The sequence below is a fragment of the Pipra filicauda genome, unplaced genomic scaffold, assembly GCF_003945595.2.
Source record: "Pipra filicauda isolate LSUMZ 115617 unplaced genomic scaffold, ASM394559v2 scaffold29_size4552773_pilon, whole genome shotgun sequence".
Lineage (NCBI taxonomy): Eukaryota > Metazoa > Chordata > Aves > Passeriformes > Pipridae > Pipra > Pipra filicauda.
The window spans coordinates 1294493-1308814 of NW_024104420.1; the positions used below are offsets into that span (position 1 = coordinate 1294493).

Sequence of the window (14322 nt, forward strand, 5' to 3'; positions counted from 1 at the left end):
CCTGAAAAAATTATATCCATAAATATTAAGATAAAATATTCTGTGCCTTTTAATTAAATTCCTCTAATATGTTATGCAGTGTGAGCAGAAGTCATTTATCTTGAAGCAACAAATAATTAAAAGGCAACCATGTATTCATGTCAAACCTGCATGGTTCATAGCTTTGGCTGATTCATTACTTTTTATTAGTGGTGCAAACTCACTGTGGGCTGTTTTCTGTGATGTATTCTGCCCAGTACATCCAGATGGAAAAGATCAAATTGAGTCCCAAGAAGCCTTCAGTAGGATCACTATTACAAAATATTCTGCACTTTCTTGTTCTTGGAACACACTTACTTCCAGGTGTTACATGCAGTTCACCAGGAGGGCAAGGGGGGGAAGGGAGTTTATGCATTTGAGACCTTTCAGCTGGAAAAGTTACAAAACTCTTTAGTAATAATCATCATTATCTATAACATTATTTTTATCCAGGCAGATAGTTCAACCTAGTGCATAAAGAGAAGCTCTTTCAAAAACGGAGCATATCACCAGAAAGAGTATTGTAGGTATGTGTGAAGAAAAGAAGTCTATTGCTTTAGTAGGCTATGCATTTTTTGAACATAAAAGGCAGATGATGCTGTCACTTCATCTAAAATTTGCTTTAAACATTGGATTTGTTCAATATTTAAAATAGAATAAAACTTAATGGATTGTGCAATTTGGGGTAATATTTTGAAGCCAAAAGGACTGGTTAGAAAATGTGTCTATTAAGCTAAATCCTCCAGTATTGTTCAGCTCTGTTGAAACTACATTTTAATAAGTGTCCAACATGCTCAGAATTAGTACTTCCAGATTAATGTAAATGTGCTGCACATTTCGGTTGGGCTTAGATGTGGCTTTGGTGCTGTAACATAAATGGTGCTGAAATACTAAAATATGGTGACCATCTAGACTCAAAATAGTATTTTACTAATATAATCCTTTAAATCAAAAATCCAACAGAACATGTGTTCTTCAAAAAGATATATTGGCTGTTCTTGGAGAATTTTTTTTTGTTTTAGTACAAAAGAATGTTAAACATTTAGTTCTGGAGTCTCTTTTTAGACTGCCAGAGGAAAAGGAAGGATACTGATTAATACTCTGCCTAGTGAGGTGGTTTACTTAAAATCAGAGAAATATACTCAGTGCTTAGACTGGAGTTAACATAAAAGAATTGCAATAGAGTTGTTTACCAGCTTCTTAGAAAATTCTTTTGGGTATGCTCAATATTTCAAATTATTTTTCAGAGCTATAATGTTACAAGGTTGGTTTCTTGGTTTTTTTCCCCCCCCCCCCCCCCCCAACCATTATTAATGTATCTGAAGAGGGTATTTGAGAAACTATTTATGCGAATACGTGAGATTTCTAATCCTACAAAGGAACTTTCAGTCTTCATGGTAAGCATTAACTGTTTGGGGATGAACATACTTTAAGGAACTTCTACATTCTGTTAACCTTAATAGTTTAGAGTTTAGACAAATATTTAGCATTCATTTAAAGTAATATGCTGTCTAATTAGGCAAATCACTGTATTTGTAGTCATCATGAACCAATTTTTATATCAAAGATTGTTATGTGGGGACTGAAATCTCTAAGATTTTATAGTACTGCATTCTCAGCTGTTTTACAACATATTTATTCAGAAAACATTAGCAACAATGAAAATGTACAAGTTAATCACTCCTTAGTTTTTTTCCGCATCCAGCCACTTTCAATTTTGTTACCTGTTTTGAGAAAGAAAAACAGTAGTAAGCTGCAAGGAGTATTACTGGAATATGTAAATAAGGATTGTATATTAATTCTCAAGTTTTTTACAGGGAAGACTTTTTACTTTTATTTACATGTGGGTTTAAGCATTGAATGCTGATTAGCAATCTTTCTTTAAATTTCCTTCTTTGGGCCAATGAATTAAAATAAATGTATGCAGAAATACTTATCAACTGCATATTTGATATGCCCAGCTTCATCCTTTTCAATGTTTATTTTTCTTTTCTTATCTAATAGCATAAAAATAGAGGTTCACAATCTTTGTTTTAAAAAATTTATAATTCTACAAGTTTAGAATAAAGTGTGCAAAACTCAAATAATAAAAAAATTACATTCTTTTTAAATGGTCACACAGGCTTCATCTACACTGTAAAACTTAAATTTGAAGAGTAAGAAAAAAAAGTATAATTTACATCAGTGTAACAACAAATGAAAAATTCCATTTTTCTTTGTAAGTTGCGTGAAATCAAATTTTCTTTATATTTTATTGTGTAGTCCTCATACATTTCTGTAATACTTAAAAGCCCTTTTTTTTTCTAGTTGTGAGTCTTTTTTCAGTGTTCAGAACAAGCTGTGCCAGATTTTCTTGCTGCTCTTAGAATCTGTTTTTGAACAGATTCCAGGTTAACACTGGGTTAACTAGGTTAGGTAGGTTAACTCTGCTGCCCATAGAGATATGCATCATATTTGCTATTTCAAATACATGGACTGACCTGCTCTGCTCACAGTGTTGAGTCTGAGTTGCAGGTTGTCTTTCAACCTGAGTAACAAGCTACATGTGAAATCATTGCACTACTTGCCAGAGTTAAGACAAGTGTCATCATTCTGTGTCTCTAGATGTGAAAAAACAGATTTAATCTGCTTTTTTTTTTTTTGGTGAAATTACTTACTTTCTTATATTGCCAAATAGAGTTCATGTGAGGATTTCACTGGAAGTATGAGATTCTGTTGCCATTAATAAAGAAGACTGTCCTGTTTCAACTAGTATTTTAGAACAGCTTTTTTTTTCTTACAAATATTATTTAAACTTACTTTTCTCAGAAGGACTTTTTTGCTTGGTTTTTTGTTACTTTATTTTCTCAGGGTTTCTGTTTGTTTATCATAATTTTATCAGGATTTGTTTGTGTGTGACAAGAGCTGTAATTGTACTATTCATCATGCTATGAATACATGCCACATACCTGCCTTCATGTTTCTTTTTGGTCTTCCAAACTGCATTTGTCTCAGACTTCATCCAAAAGGGTTCACAGGTGAATTACTATGGCTATATTAAATTCTTAAAGGGGAACTTGAGGAGCAGCTTACTGTAATTTCTATTTCTTTTTTTATTCCTTCATGAAAAAGAAGTCTTTTTCTTTTAAGATTTTGAATGTGGGTTTCCCAGTTTGCTTTCCCTGAAACACTAAGTCAGAATGATGATACCGAGCTTTCATGGCCTTTTTAAATTCTCAAGAGCCCAACATGGTCTTAAATTTTCATTTACATGTTTCAGTCCAGCCTAACTTGGTGTTCTATCTACTTGAAAATGTCAGAGAACAGTTGAATAAAGCCTGTCATTGAAAATTAGGTATTTTTTTATTTTATTTATGTACAGAGGCTAAGATTGAATGTATTGTATCCGGTTCTGGAATGTCCACAGCACAGGGAGAGCATTGACCTGCTGAAGTGAGTACAGAGGAAGGACACCAAGGTGCCTAGAGGGATGGAGCACCTCTCCCATGAGGAAAGTCTAAAAGAATTGAAATTTTTCAGCCTGGAAAAGAACAGGCTTAGGGGTGACCTAATTTCAGCCTTCCAGTACCTGAAGGGAGCCTACAAGAAGGATGGAGAGAGACTTGTTACAGGGGTATGTAGTGACAAGACAAGGGAGAATGTTTAGATTGGATCTTAGGAAGAAATTCTTTACTGTGGGGGTGGTGAGGCACTGGAGCAGGTTGCTCAGAGAAGTTGCTGATGTCCCAGCTCTGGAAGTGTTCAAGGCCAGGTTAGATGGGGCTCTGAGCAGCCTGATCTAGTGGAAAGTGTCCCTGCTTATGGTAGGGGGTTTGGAACTAGGTGATCTTTGAGATCACTTCCAACTCGGGCCATCTGTGATTCTGTGTTAATGTACTCTAAAGGGGAATACTAGCTTGAGAAGTTACTAATGTATTCTTTAGCCAAAATTTTATGGTGGCAACAAAAACTCCATGTGTATAAGTTTGCTTAGGATGGAGTTAATCTCTTAGATGCCTTAACACCTGACAGGCTTCACACCAACCTCGTTCTTTGCTAGTGCTGCAAGGTGAGTGACTGAGCTGCTGGGATGCTGTTGTAAGTCGCCTCATGAAAGCTGAACTTCTAATCTGTATGGAAGTTAGTATTTACTCAGATATCAAATTCTAGTGCTTTGTTAGAGTATTTTAGTATAAACAGACATTATTATTTGTTAATACAGTTTCAGATATTAAGATGCTGATGTAAAATGAAACAAAACAAAAAAACCCCACCGCAACCTAATTGCATGGCTGGGAGGGCTTCCGCAGATGCGGTTTTGCAAAACAGCTACAGCTTGGGTATTATGCAAGTCCATGAAGCACTTTGTCTATAAAAGCATCTGTGTTTTTTCTCAAGCCGAAAGAGGTGTAGGTGGCATCTCCATATAATGAGGGTGGGAAACTGCAGGATATTGCAGATGCTAAAAGCTTATACAGGTTCAAGCAGAAATAGACATGTTCATGGTAGATAAATATGTCAAGATCTGCTTAATACAAAATCTGCTGAGTTCTAGAGTTAGAAATTGCTTGAGACTGGGATAAGGTTCTGCAGAAATATTTCTGTGTGACTTTTCTATTCTTGTGTTCTTGCCTGAGCACCTGCTTTTTGTAATTTTTCACAATATTGTTCTAAGTAGACCACTTGTCTCTCCTACTACAGCTCTTGTTTTGGGTTCTTTTTGCAATTTTTTTGCTTACACCACTTTATAAACTTGTTTCAATCTAATTTTGGTTTCTCCTTGACCTGGTAGCTGTATTCTTTTGGGGTTGGAGGAAAGGGAGAGGACAGGGAGCAGTGTAGAGAAGTTGACTGTGGCAAAATACAAAAGATATGAGCATGGACGACTGATGCTGGAATATAACCACTCGAGAAAAAGGTCTTATTTGGATGCTATACAAGTTAAACTTTAAAGGGCGATAATGGCTCTATCACTGTTAACAGGGACCTCCGTCTTGTTTGTTGTTAGCTGTGTAGTAGTTCAGGATTTACAGGCACTTGGTAGGGGAAAAAAGCTTCTTTTGTGTCCTTGGATTGCTCATTTTTGTCAACAAAGGACTAATAACTATACAAGAAATAGTAAGATAAGGTGATAGGAATGTAAATAGTTTGACAACTTGTCCTTTAGTAATTATAGCAAGTGAAAGATTTCTTGTTGGATTAGAGGTGCAATCACAAGATATTAGAGCTACTGATGTAGCATAACCAATTCCTTACCTAAAGGCAAGAATAACCTCTTTGTACTAGAGCTGATTACTCTTTTATTCTTAATTACATATTTATTCCTGGGTCGTGTTAGTTAATTAATTTTAGCACATACAGTGCAAAATTTATCTATGTCAAACTTTGCCAGGTTTCAGAATTACTTAAAAGATAATGAAATTAAGACATTTCAATTGCACTTATTTGTAATTAAAGAATACTACCTAATTTTGGTCATTTCCCTGTTACTTTTTTTAGTTCAAACTAATAACTTGTCTCATGACCTGATTTGATTGTGGTTGATTTAAAATCAAATTCAGTATCTGTCCATAACTATATATTTTCTAGTAAACTTCCAGCAAACTGTTAAGTCAAATCTCATACCTGCACACTGCTGTGGTGTAGTACTAAAAAGTAATTTATGGCTTGTACCCATTCCATCTCAGAGATAATATCAGCTAAGTACTGCTCCCATTCTCCTTATGCAGCTTTTTTGAGAGCTACTAGCCTGTGCAGAGGCAAATAATTAAAAAAAAAAACAAAAACAAAAACCAGAATCTAAGTCATAAATCCATGTGAAACTTCGAAGAACAAAAAACCCAGTGCAAATGCCTGAACATCATAGGGAATATTATAATTTTTCACTTCTGTGAACTTAAAAATTTTTATATCTTTAGGAGTATATTAGGTTTTTTTTCTGAAACAAAGTTTACTTCTTTATTCAATAGTTGCCAAAAAAGTACAGTTATCTGTGGTGGAATTGAGTGAAGCTTGTGGATTATGTATTCACTGAACATTGGCACCCTATTGCCTTATTTCACCCTGCCTTAAAATAGGAGATAATAAAACTCTTAATATTTTTGTATGTGTATTAAATAATCGCAGAAAGAGAAACACTGACATCAGTGTTTATGATTAACGTAGGTATTCCTTTTCAGAGAAGTTTAGGGGTACAATTAAGGAGTACAAGAAACTGTTACTTTCTCTGTCATGTTTTAGTCTTATGGTTACAAAGAATGAGATCTGTCATCCAGTGAATTTTGAGTCTTATCAGAGGAAGTAAAAACCATTCAAAATGTACAGCTCAAATAACTGAAATATTAGGGCAGCATAGGCTGCTTTTGATAATCACAAGACTTCTTGGACGAGATTCTGAAGTTACTTTAAGCAGAGACTGCAGTGGAAAAGCAGTACTTTGTACCAGGCCTATGATTTTAAACAATTTAATATAAGAGTTTGATAACACTGAGAGATGGGTTAACTGCATGATATCTTTGCTTTTCAAACTGTTTGCAACTTCAATTTTTTCCTTTTTTTTTTTTTTTTTAATTGGGTTTGAGTATTATATATGTCATTTTCCGCTGAACATGTAGTATTGATTCATTCTCCATATACTGGTAGTTTCAGAACAGAATTTCTGAGTCCAAATCCATGTTGATAAGAGTATGGTTTTTTGTTGTTTGTCTGTTTTTTTTAGTTGCACATAACTTTCTCTTACCCTGGCTATAATGAGGAGCTTTATATTTTCTCTAATGATGTAATATACTGTGCATATTGTGAGAGAAAACAGGAAAATTGTCTCCAAATAGTGATCTTTAGTCTCAATTCACTTAATGGTTCTATCTCACAAATGCCACGCACTTCATATTCCTGTTTAATCTTTGTGAAGTAAGAATAAAATCTCATGTGACGTCACTATAGATCTTATGTAAGCCTTGAACTAAAATGTTTTGTCTGCTGCTTGTGAAATGTGCTCTGACATAGCTACCTTTCCTTTCTCAGCTTTCTTTACACTATTCTTTTGCTCTCAGGTATCATGTTTACGACACGCATCCATTGATTCACTTTGGCTTCTTCAACCTCTGTGCTGTATTGCTCTAATTATTCCAGAGTGCAATCACTGTTTCATTTCACACTGCTGTCTTAAAATCTAGTGATCTTGCCTCGTTGCCTACTCTTAGTAACTACTACCTGGCAAGTTGTCATTTTCCTTTTGGCTTCATTTTATTCTCATTCTGTAATTTCTATAATTTTCTGTACCTAATAGAATCCTGAAAGCTCTTGAAGCGGATAGAAATACAATATTTTGCTTGTCCCTAAAATGTCTCAAGCACCTATGGCATTCTCTATAAAGATTTGGATTTTGCTGGTAAAGAACCCTCTGATTACTTCCCACCGTCTATTCAATTATATGCTTCTACACTCTTTTAATATTCAAGTTATTAGTTCAGATACCTTGAGAAAACCTTCTGACTATAAAAAGGTTTCAGAAAGGTATTTAAAAGTATTAAAAATGAGTGCATTGACAACCAAGAACTCAACAGCCATAATGTTCATTTGCTTTAGCAAACATCTGTGATTTTCATACAGTCATACAACACTGATTTTTTACCTTGTTCTTGCAGCTAGGTGCTCAATGTAGAGACCCCTAACAAGATAACTCACTTGGTTAGAACATGGTGCTAATAATGCCAAGGTTGCAGGTTCAATCCCAGTATGGGCTATCTGCTTAAGATTTGGACTTGATGATCATTGTGGGTCTCTTCCAACTCAAAATACTCTGTGATTCAAGATTCTGTAATAAGTTAGCCTCTCTGTGTTGAGTGATTTAGGAGCACTAGTTCATTTGAGTTCTTGACTGTTTCCTAATTGGAATGTTCATAATTAACACTTTTTTCCCCAAATGTACTGAAAGGCTAGTGTGTCTACAAAAAAAATTAAAAGAACAAGAAAAAGCAAAATAATTAGGAATCATAACTAATTCCACTTTTCTCGATTTCTGTTTGCTGAGGTGAGGTTTTGTGTTCGTTTGTTTTAATTAGTTTTTTGGTAAATTGCTGTTAGTGATGTTTTTTAAGCATACGCCTGCTGTTTTGGGTTTAGGTAAAAATGACATTTAATTCATATCAACTGATCACTGATTCTAAATGATGATTATAAATTCTTATGTTCTACAGATGTTGTTGTTGCTGATCGTGTCTGTAGTTTGAGCATTAGTGAAGAAAACGACCTGAGTCTACATTTAAAAAAACCTAAAAGGACAAGAGATTACAAGATAATTTTCAATCAATAAGCTGGAGGTGAAGGATAAACATATCTACATTAAGTTTGCTTTATTCAAAATTTTTTTTCTGCTTATTGTGCAGCTATTGTCAAAATAAAAAAAAAAAAAACAACCAAATAAAAACCAAACCATCCAAAAGCTCCATCCACACATATTTATAAGATGTAAGCATAGATTTGACTTATTGAATTACTTAGATTTCAGGATAAAATATGTTGGGTCTGTCCATGTGCTAACAGACTGATCAATTCTTGAATTCTGCTAGAAAAATCCAACTCCATCCCCACTGGGCGCCTAATATTGTTATCCGGTACCAACCCAGAAAGAGGATAAGAATAAACTGACATCCTGGTTCATTCAGGGGTGTCATACTGGATTCTACAGAGCTTGAAGCCTCAGGATATAGCTATCAGGGGAGAAGTAGGCATCTCAGTAGAGCTCACATCTGGTTAATGACTAAGGAGCTCCTCAGGCTATGAAATGGTGTATCCCCAATGCTTGTACATGTGTTTTATTCTAGAACTTAAAAAAAGCAAAAATTCACTGGACAGATTCACTAGAACAGCACTTTTTGTTTGTGTGTTTGTTTGTTTTTTTATATTCTCTCACCTCCTTAGAATTTGCATTGTGAAACAGCCTATGTTTTTCTTAACATTCATTTTTCTTTTTAACTATGTCAGTTTCACTGTGTTAGTTAGGGGTTCTCTTGTTTTTCAACTTCTTTGAATTTTACTTTCTGGGATAAAAAAGCAAAAGAAAATAAAAGTACACAGAATCACAACTTGTGGTGGGAATGAATCTGGACAGATAAACTATGTTGTTACGTCAGAGCCATTTCATGCTGGGTTTATGTTTTACAAATGGATAAATGACAAAAAAAAATCTGATGTACACTTTACATTTGCCCAGAAGACAAAAGATAAACTCTGTAGTCATTAACTTGAAGGGCAGCTAATAACAGACTTTCTTGTTACTCTTGAGAAAGTTTTTGCGCTGCCAAAAGGACAATCTGAATGGACGCAAATTGTCTCACCAGGGTCTACCATTTCATGACATTTGTGCTGCATAATTTTTCTCTTTGTTTTCTTGCCAAGAAATTTCTTTGGTTCATGCTGCATCACTCCATTCTGTAACTGTTATAGTTTATTAAAAGAAATTAGAATGCAATATTATATTTAGCCAGACCCTAATATTTACAAAATCCGTACTACGCTTGTAGACGGATGCCTAAATTTCAGGATTACTATCCAGAAAATGACTGTCTTTTCCTTGTTCCTGTTTCCTTTTGAGAGGATCTCTCTGCCTTGGTTTGCTTATGTAATGGAAGGTGATAAGGCAAGTTCTTTCACCTGTAAACTCATTCTTCCTATGAATTTTGATACTGGTGTGATTTGTCTACCTTAATTCTGAAATTTCCAAGAGTAGTCGTATGCTGTACCCTGGAGGGGATGTTTGGGATCTGACAGTTACTAGAGTTCAACTGTACATTTCAACTTCTAGAATAATATTTTGAATTCTGATTATTTGGGGGATTTAATGTCTGTCTTTTAAGGGTATACTTTTTCTTTATTCATTTTTTGAGAAAAATCAAAGTGCCAAAATAGAAACTGAAATGCAGCATAATACTGGGCTTTGAATAGTGATTAAATGAGCAGTTCTTTTGGTCTTTTAGAGTAAAAATATTGTAAATTTTTTTCAAAGTTGTTTGAAAGCTCTCTTTCTGAATCATGCTTATTTGCATGTTTGCTGATTTTAGGAGAAGGAAGACAGTGAACTGAATTGCTGCATATGAATTTTCATGAATTTTGTATTATGCAACTCTGAGCTTCCAGTATGAGCAGTGAAAGCTGAAGTGCTTTTTCATTTTATGGTGGTTTTGCTTTTATTATTTACTGTTTACTACTGAACACATGAGTGACTGGTTTGGCTGAAAAAAGTCACTGCCTTCAGTAATGACTGTCAATTCTTTTGCAGTTAATATATGGCTCATATGCCTAAAAATAGTGTTGGTTTGAAACAGTAATATTACAGTCAAGTTACTGAAAGCAGGAAGTAGAAATGAAAGTTTCCGTGGCACAATGACAGCATCTAGTTTTATTTCTGGGCTGCCCCCTCCAGAACATCACAGATCAACCACAAGAACGCCAGGCAATGGCTCAAGCTTTTTGTTCATGCACCAAAGTTAGCTAGCAACATTTCAGTTACTGATTATTTGTTGTATATATTGTGAGGATGTAAAGGACAGAGATCAGTTTTTAAATGTGTTCTTACTTTAAATGTGTAGTATCTGTTGCAGTTACATTTAATTTGTAGTTTGAGTTGTTCAAATAGTTACTGAGTGAAATGCAGTTTTCAGGAAGGGCTTTTAATTGTCACAGACAAACTTTCTCTACTAAGTAAAGGTGACACGGGTTGCATGCCCTATGAAAAATCAGTAGAAAAAGAGGGCTTTGAAGACTAGAAAAGATCTAACATTGTAGAATCTACAAACAGAATTATGGGAGGTAGAGGAAAACTTTGGTTTGTTTCAGAAGATTGTTTCAGGGGATTTCAGATCTTACAGAAAATATTCATGAAGGTGGATAATGCAAGAGGGAAGTTGTTTCTCAGACCCTGTTTTATGTTAAAAAATTGTCAGGAAAATGTGTACCACTTTTATGATTGTAGGAATATAATATCACCTATACAGCACATCTACTGTTTGAAAGGTCAGAGCTAAGAGATACTGTGCAGAAGTTTAAGGCTCAGAAGCCGTCATGTAGAAGCTAAAGTTGAACAATTCTGTCTCCTCCTACACTGGAAGGAAAAGCATAATATTGAAGGATTACACTTCACTTACTATGATATTACCAAGTAAACCCTGGAGGGAAAGAAAGGGAATTTCATTCTAGACTGTTTCAAGTTATATTTCTCTTGTGTTTAGGTGATAAGCTAGCAAACTAGCCATCCTTATCGTTATTGTTGTTGTCATTTTTATTATTATTATTTTATTATGTTGACAGGAAAAAAGAAATAATGTTCAAAAAATTGGATGCTTCAGTTCTGGGGAGGACAAACTGATAGTGGAGAGGGCTTTTGTTTTTCCCTGCCTTCTCTGAGTCAAGGTTTTTCTCACCATTTTCAATCTGGCTGTTGTGCAGGTGGTTGACCAAATTGACACACTGACGTCTGATCTGCAGCTGGAGGATGAGATGACAGACAGTTCCAAAACAGACACACTTAACAGCAGCTCTAGCAGCACAACAGCTTCCAGCTTGGAGAAAGTCAAGGTGCGCGGCAATCCCCCTCTCATCAAGCCGCCTGCGCACCCCTCTGCCATCCTCACCGTGCTGCGGAAGCCAAACCCACCTCCGCCTCCACCACGACTGACGCCTGTCAAGTGTGATGAACCTCCCAGGCCGCCTCCTTTGGCCAACCCAGTCAAGACGAATGGCACCCTGCTGCGAAATGGGGGCTTGCCAGTTGGGCCCAGCCGCATCCCAAATGGAGATGTGTGCTGTATACCGAACAATAATTTGGAGAAGGTCGTGGTGCAGCCTCTGATGCACAGACCTGAGAAAGAGCGGTGTCCTCAGCCGGGAGCAAGGGAACGGGTACGATTTAGTGAAAAAGTGCAGTACCACGGCTATTGCCCTGACTGTGATGTTCGGTATAACATTAAAAACAGGGAGGTGCACTTGCACAGTGACTCGACCCGTGTTCCTGGAAAGCTGCCACACCAGTGCCCTCCTCTGCCACCTCCACCACCTCCACTGCCTCCATTTCCTCTGGAAAATGGAGGGTTGGGGATAAGTCCCAGTAATAGCTTTCCTCCTCCAAGACCTGCAACTGTGCCTCCACAAACTGCACCAAAACCCCAGAAGACCATCTTGAGGAAATCAACCACTACAACAGTGTGAAGTATGCCACTTGTAATAACTCTTTATTTTTTCCTATATATAAACATAAATAGGTAATGAGCACTTTCTACTTGAGCAATAAAAAGACCCAATGTATTACTCCCTGTGTCCAGTGGAGTGGCATAAAAATCACATGGTAAGTACAAAGAGGAATACTGTTGATCTTATTTGTACCCACCAAAAATACCATTAAGCCAAAGGATGCTGAAAAAATATTCATTATTTAGCAGTTTCTTAATTGTAGCATGGTTTAAAAAACAATGAAAAGAAAGTTCAGTACAAAAATACTGAATAGTGGTCTGTGACAGATTTCAGTCTATCTGACGTGAGGCAATAAATATTGCTCCTGGGTTTTAGGGCTTTTAAAATGTCTTTTGATGAGGCAAAGTGTAGTACCAGCTAACAGCGTTTGACTGCAAATGCATTTTTCTCTACATGACTGCTTGAACGAATGCATTGTGTGTGGAGTGGTGCAGTAGGAATTAATCATTGGACTTTCAGGCAGCTTGCTCTTTGGTGGGGAAGTAAAGAAATAATTGAAACATATGTTGGCATGGCTCTGGAAAACTGAGTTATCTTGTGTTTTATTTCTCACTTGCTCAGTGTGTCACAGCCAATGTAAAGTACGGAGTTTTAAGATGAGCAGGGAGAGCCCCATTCAGTTCCCCTGTATTTCCACTGCTCCATCCTCAAAATGGTAGTGATATTTTATCTCATGTGCAATGGCAGTAGATTTTAAAAACAAAGCCCAGTCCTGTGTTTTTCCCAAAGCTTCTGTCTGGTGCAAATCTCTTTTGAGGGCAATGAACATGTTGCCTAAGGCCTTCAGGGACATCCACTTAATTCATGTAAAGAGCTTTGAAGTTGAAAAGCTCTGTGCAATTATGGAGCATTAACATTGCAAAACAAGATATTTTACATGTTATCACATTTTGATGGTGAACCCAATTAATATTCTTACTAGTTGAAAGAAAGTCCTCAGTGTTTTTAATTATTTTATGAAAGAACATCCTTTTATTCTCACAAAGAGAATTACAGGGACTTATAGTTTAAAAAACATCCAGTCAGTGAAGGAAATCTGATAATAAACCTGTTATTTACAAAACTTGTTCCAAATTAATCTCAAGTGGCCAACAGCAAATACTATACAAAAAAAATATTCTTATTTCAGCTGAAATGTAAAAGGTACTTTGTGATGAAACAGACAAAACTAGACAAAACAGATTTTTAATTTTAATTTCTCTTTACATGCAGTAATAGGTAAACTGAAAACCAATCCTCAAGCTATTTCCCTGTATACATATTTCAATACATTTATAGTATTTAAAATTAAACAATAAGAATAATCATGACAAAAATTCTAGCAAATTACTACCATTTGGAAAACTTTGCAGTAAACAAAGATTGTATTTTGTGTAAATATACATTTAGAGTCTAAAGCTTCATGCTTTATTCCCTGCATAAAAGGCTAAGGAAGGAAATAATCTTAAATGCTTAATCATTCTTTCCCCTCATCTTCCCATGTGTTTTTCATGATGCACTTTACATTTTGTATTGTTTGACTGTACTTAATCCCATGACAGCTGTTGCCAAGTGAAGTGAGTCCTGGCACTTGGCAGCAAGAGGCAGTAACTCATTCTGCATGTGCGTGAGATATTTGCTACCCAAGTGAGGTTTTTGTCGCGTAGATTCTGCTCACATGCTGGAACTCCACATTACCTCCTTTGCTCGGATGTTTAAAATTACATTTAAAATCATTGGAATTATGTGTGAACATATCCACATTGCATATGTACAGGTTTTCCTTTTAAAAAGAAAATTCCTGCTGTCTTGACTTTATCACTACTGTAGACATCATATACCTGTTATAAGTTAGCTTAGTATTTTTTTCATTCTGAAAAGAGCTACCGTGTAGAAGAAATGATAAGAAAATGCAAATCAAATATTACATACTTTATATAAAATGTTTGTTTCATCTTAAATTAGGGAAAATAACACTGAATCCTTTTAGGGGAGTAGGGTCTGCTGCACGTATCTTTCCCTGCTTGGCTTAATTTTTCCACTATGAACTCACATCTGATAGCAGAGCACAGTATTTCTCCTTTGGGCTTTTAAGAACAT

The 14322-nt window shown here is 35.7% G+C and overlaps 1 protein-coding gene across 5 annotated transcripts in view; it reads left to right on the forward strand.

Moving 5' to 3' along the window:
* PRR16 (proline rich 16) overlaps positions 1-14322 on the forward strand; it is a 147146-nt gene that overhangs the window by 89171 nt on the left and 43653 nt on the right. For 3 of the 5 annotated variants that reach the window (XR_005564240.1, XR_005564242.1, XR_005564241.1), the window contains exon 2: positions 11443-12337. Coding sequence is in view for 2 of the 5 variants with exons in the window: in XM_039383091.1 (XP_039239025.1) it covers positions 11443-12201 (759 nt within the window). In the remaining 3 variants the exon portion in view is untranslated. The remainder of the gene's footprint in view (positions 1-11442; positions 12338-14322) is intronic. The other 2 variants (XM_039383091.1, XM_039383092.1) reach the window with 1 other exon arrangement.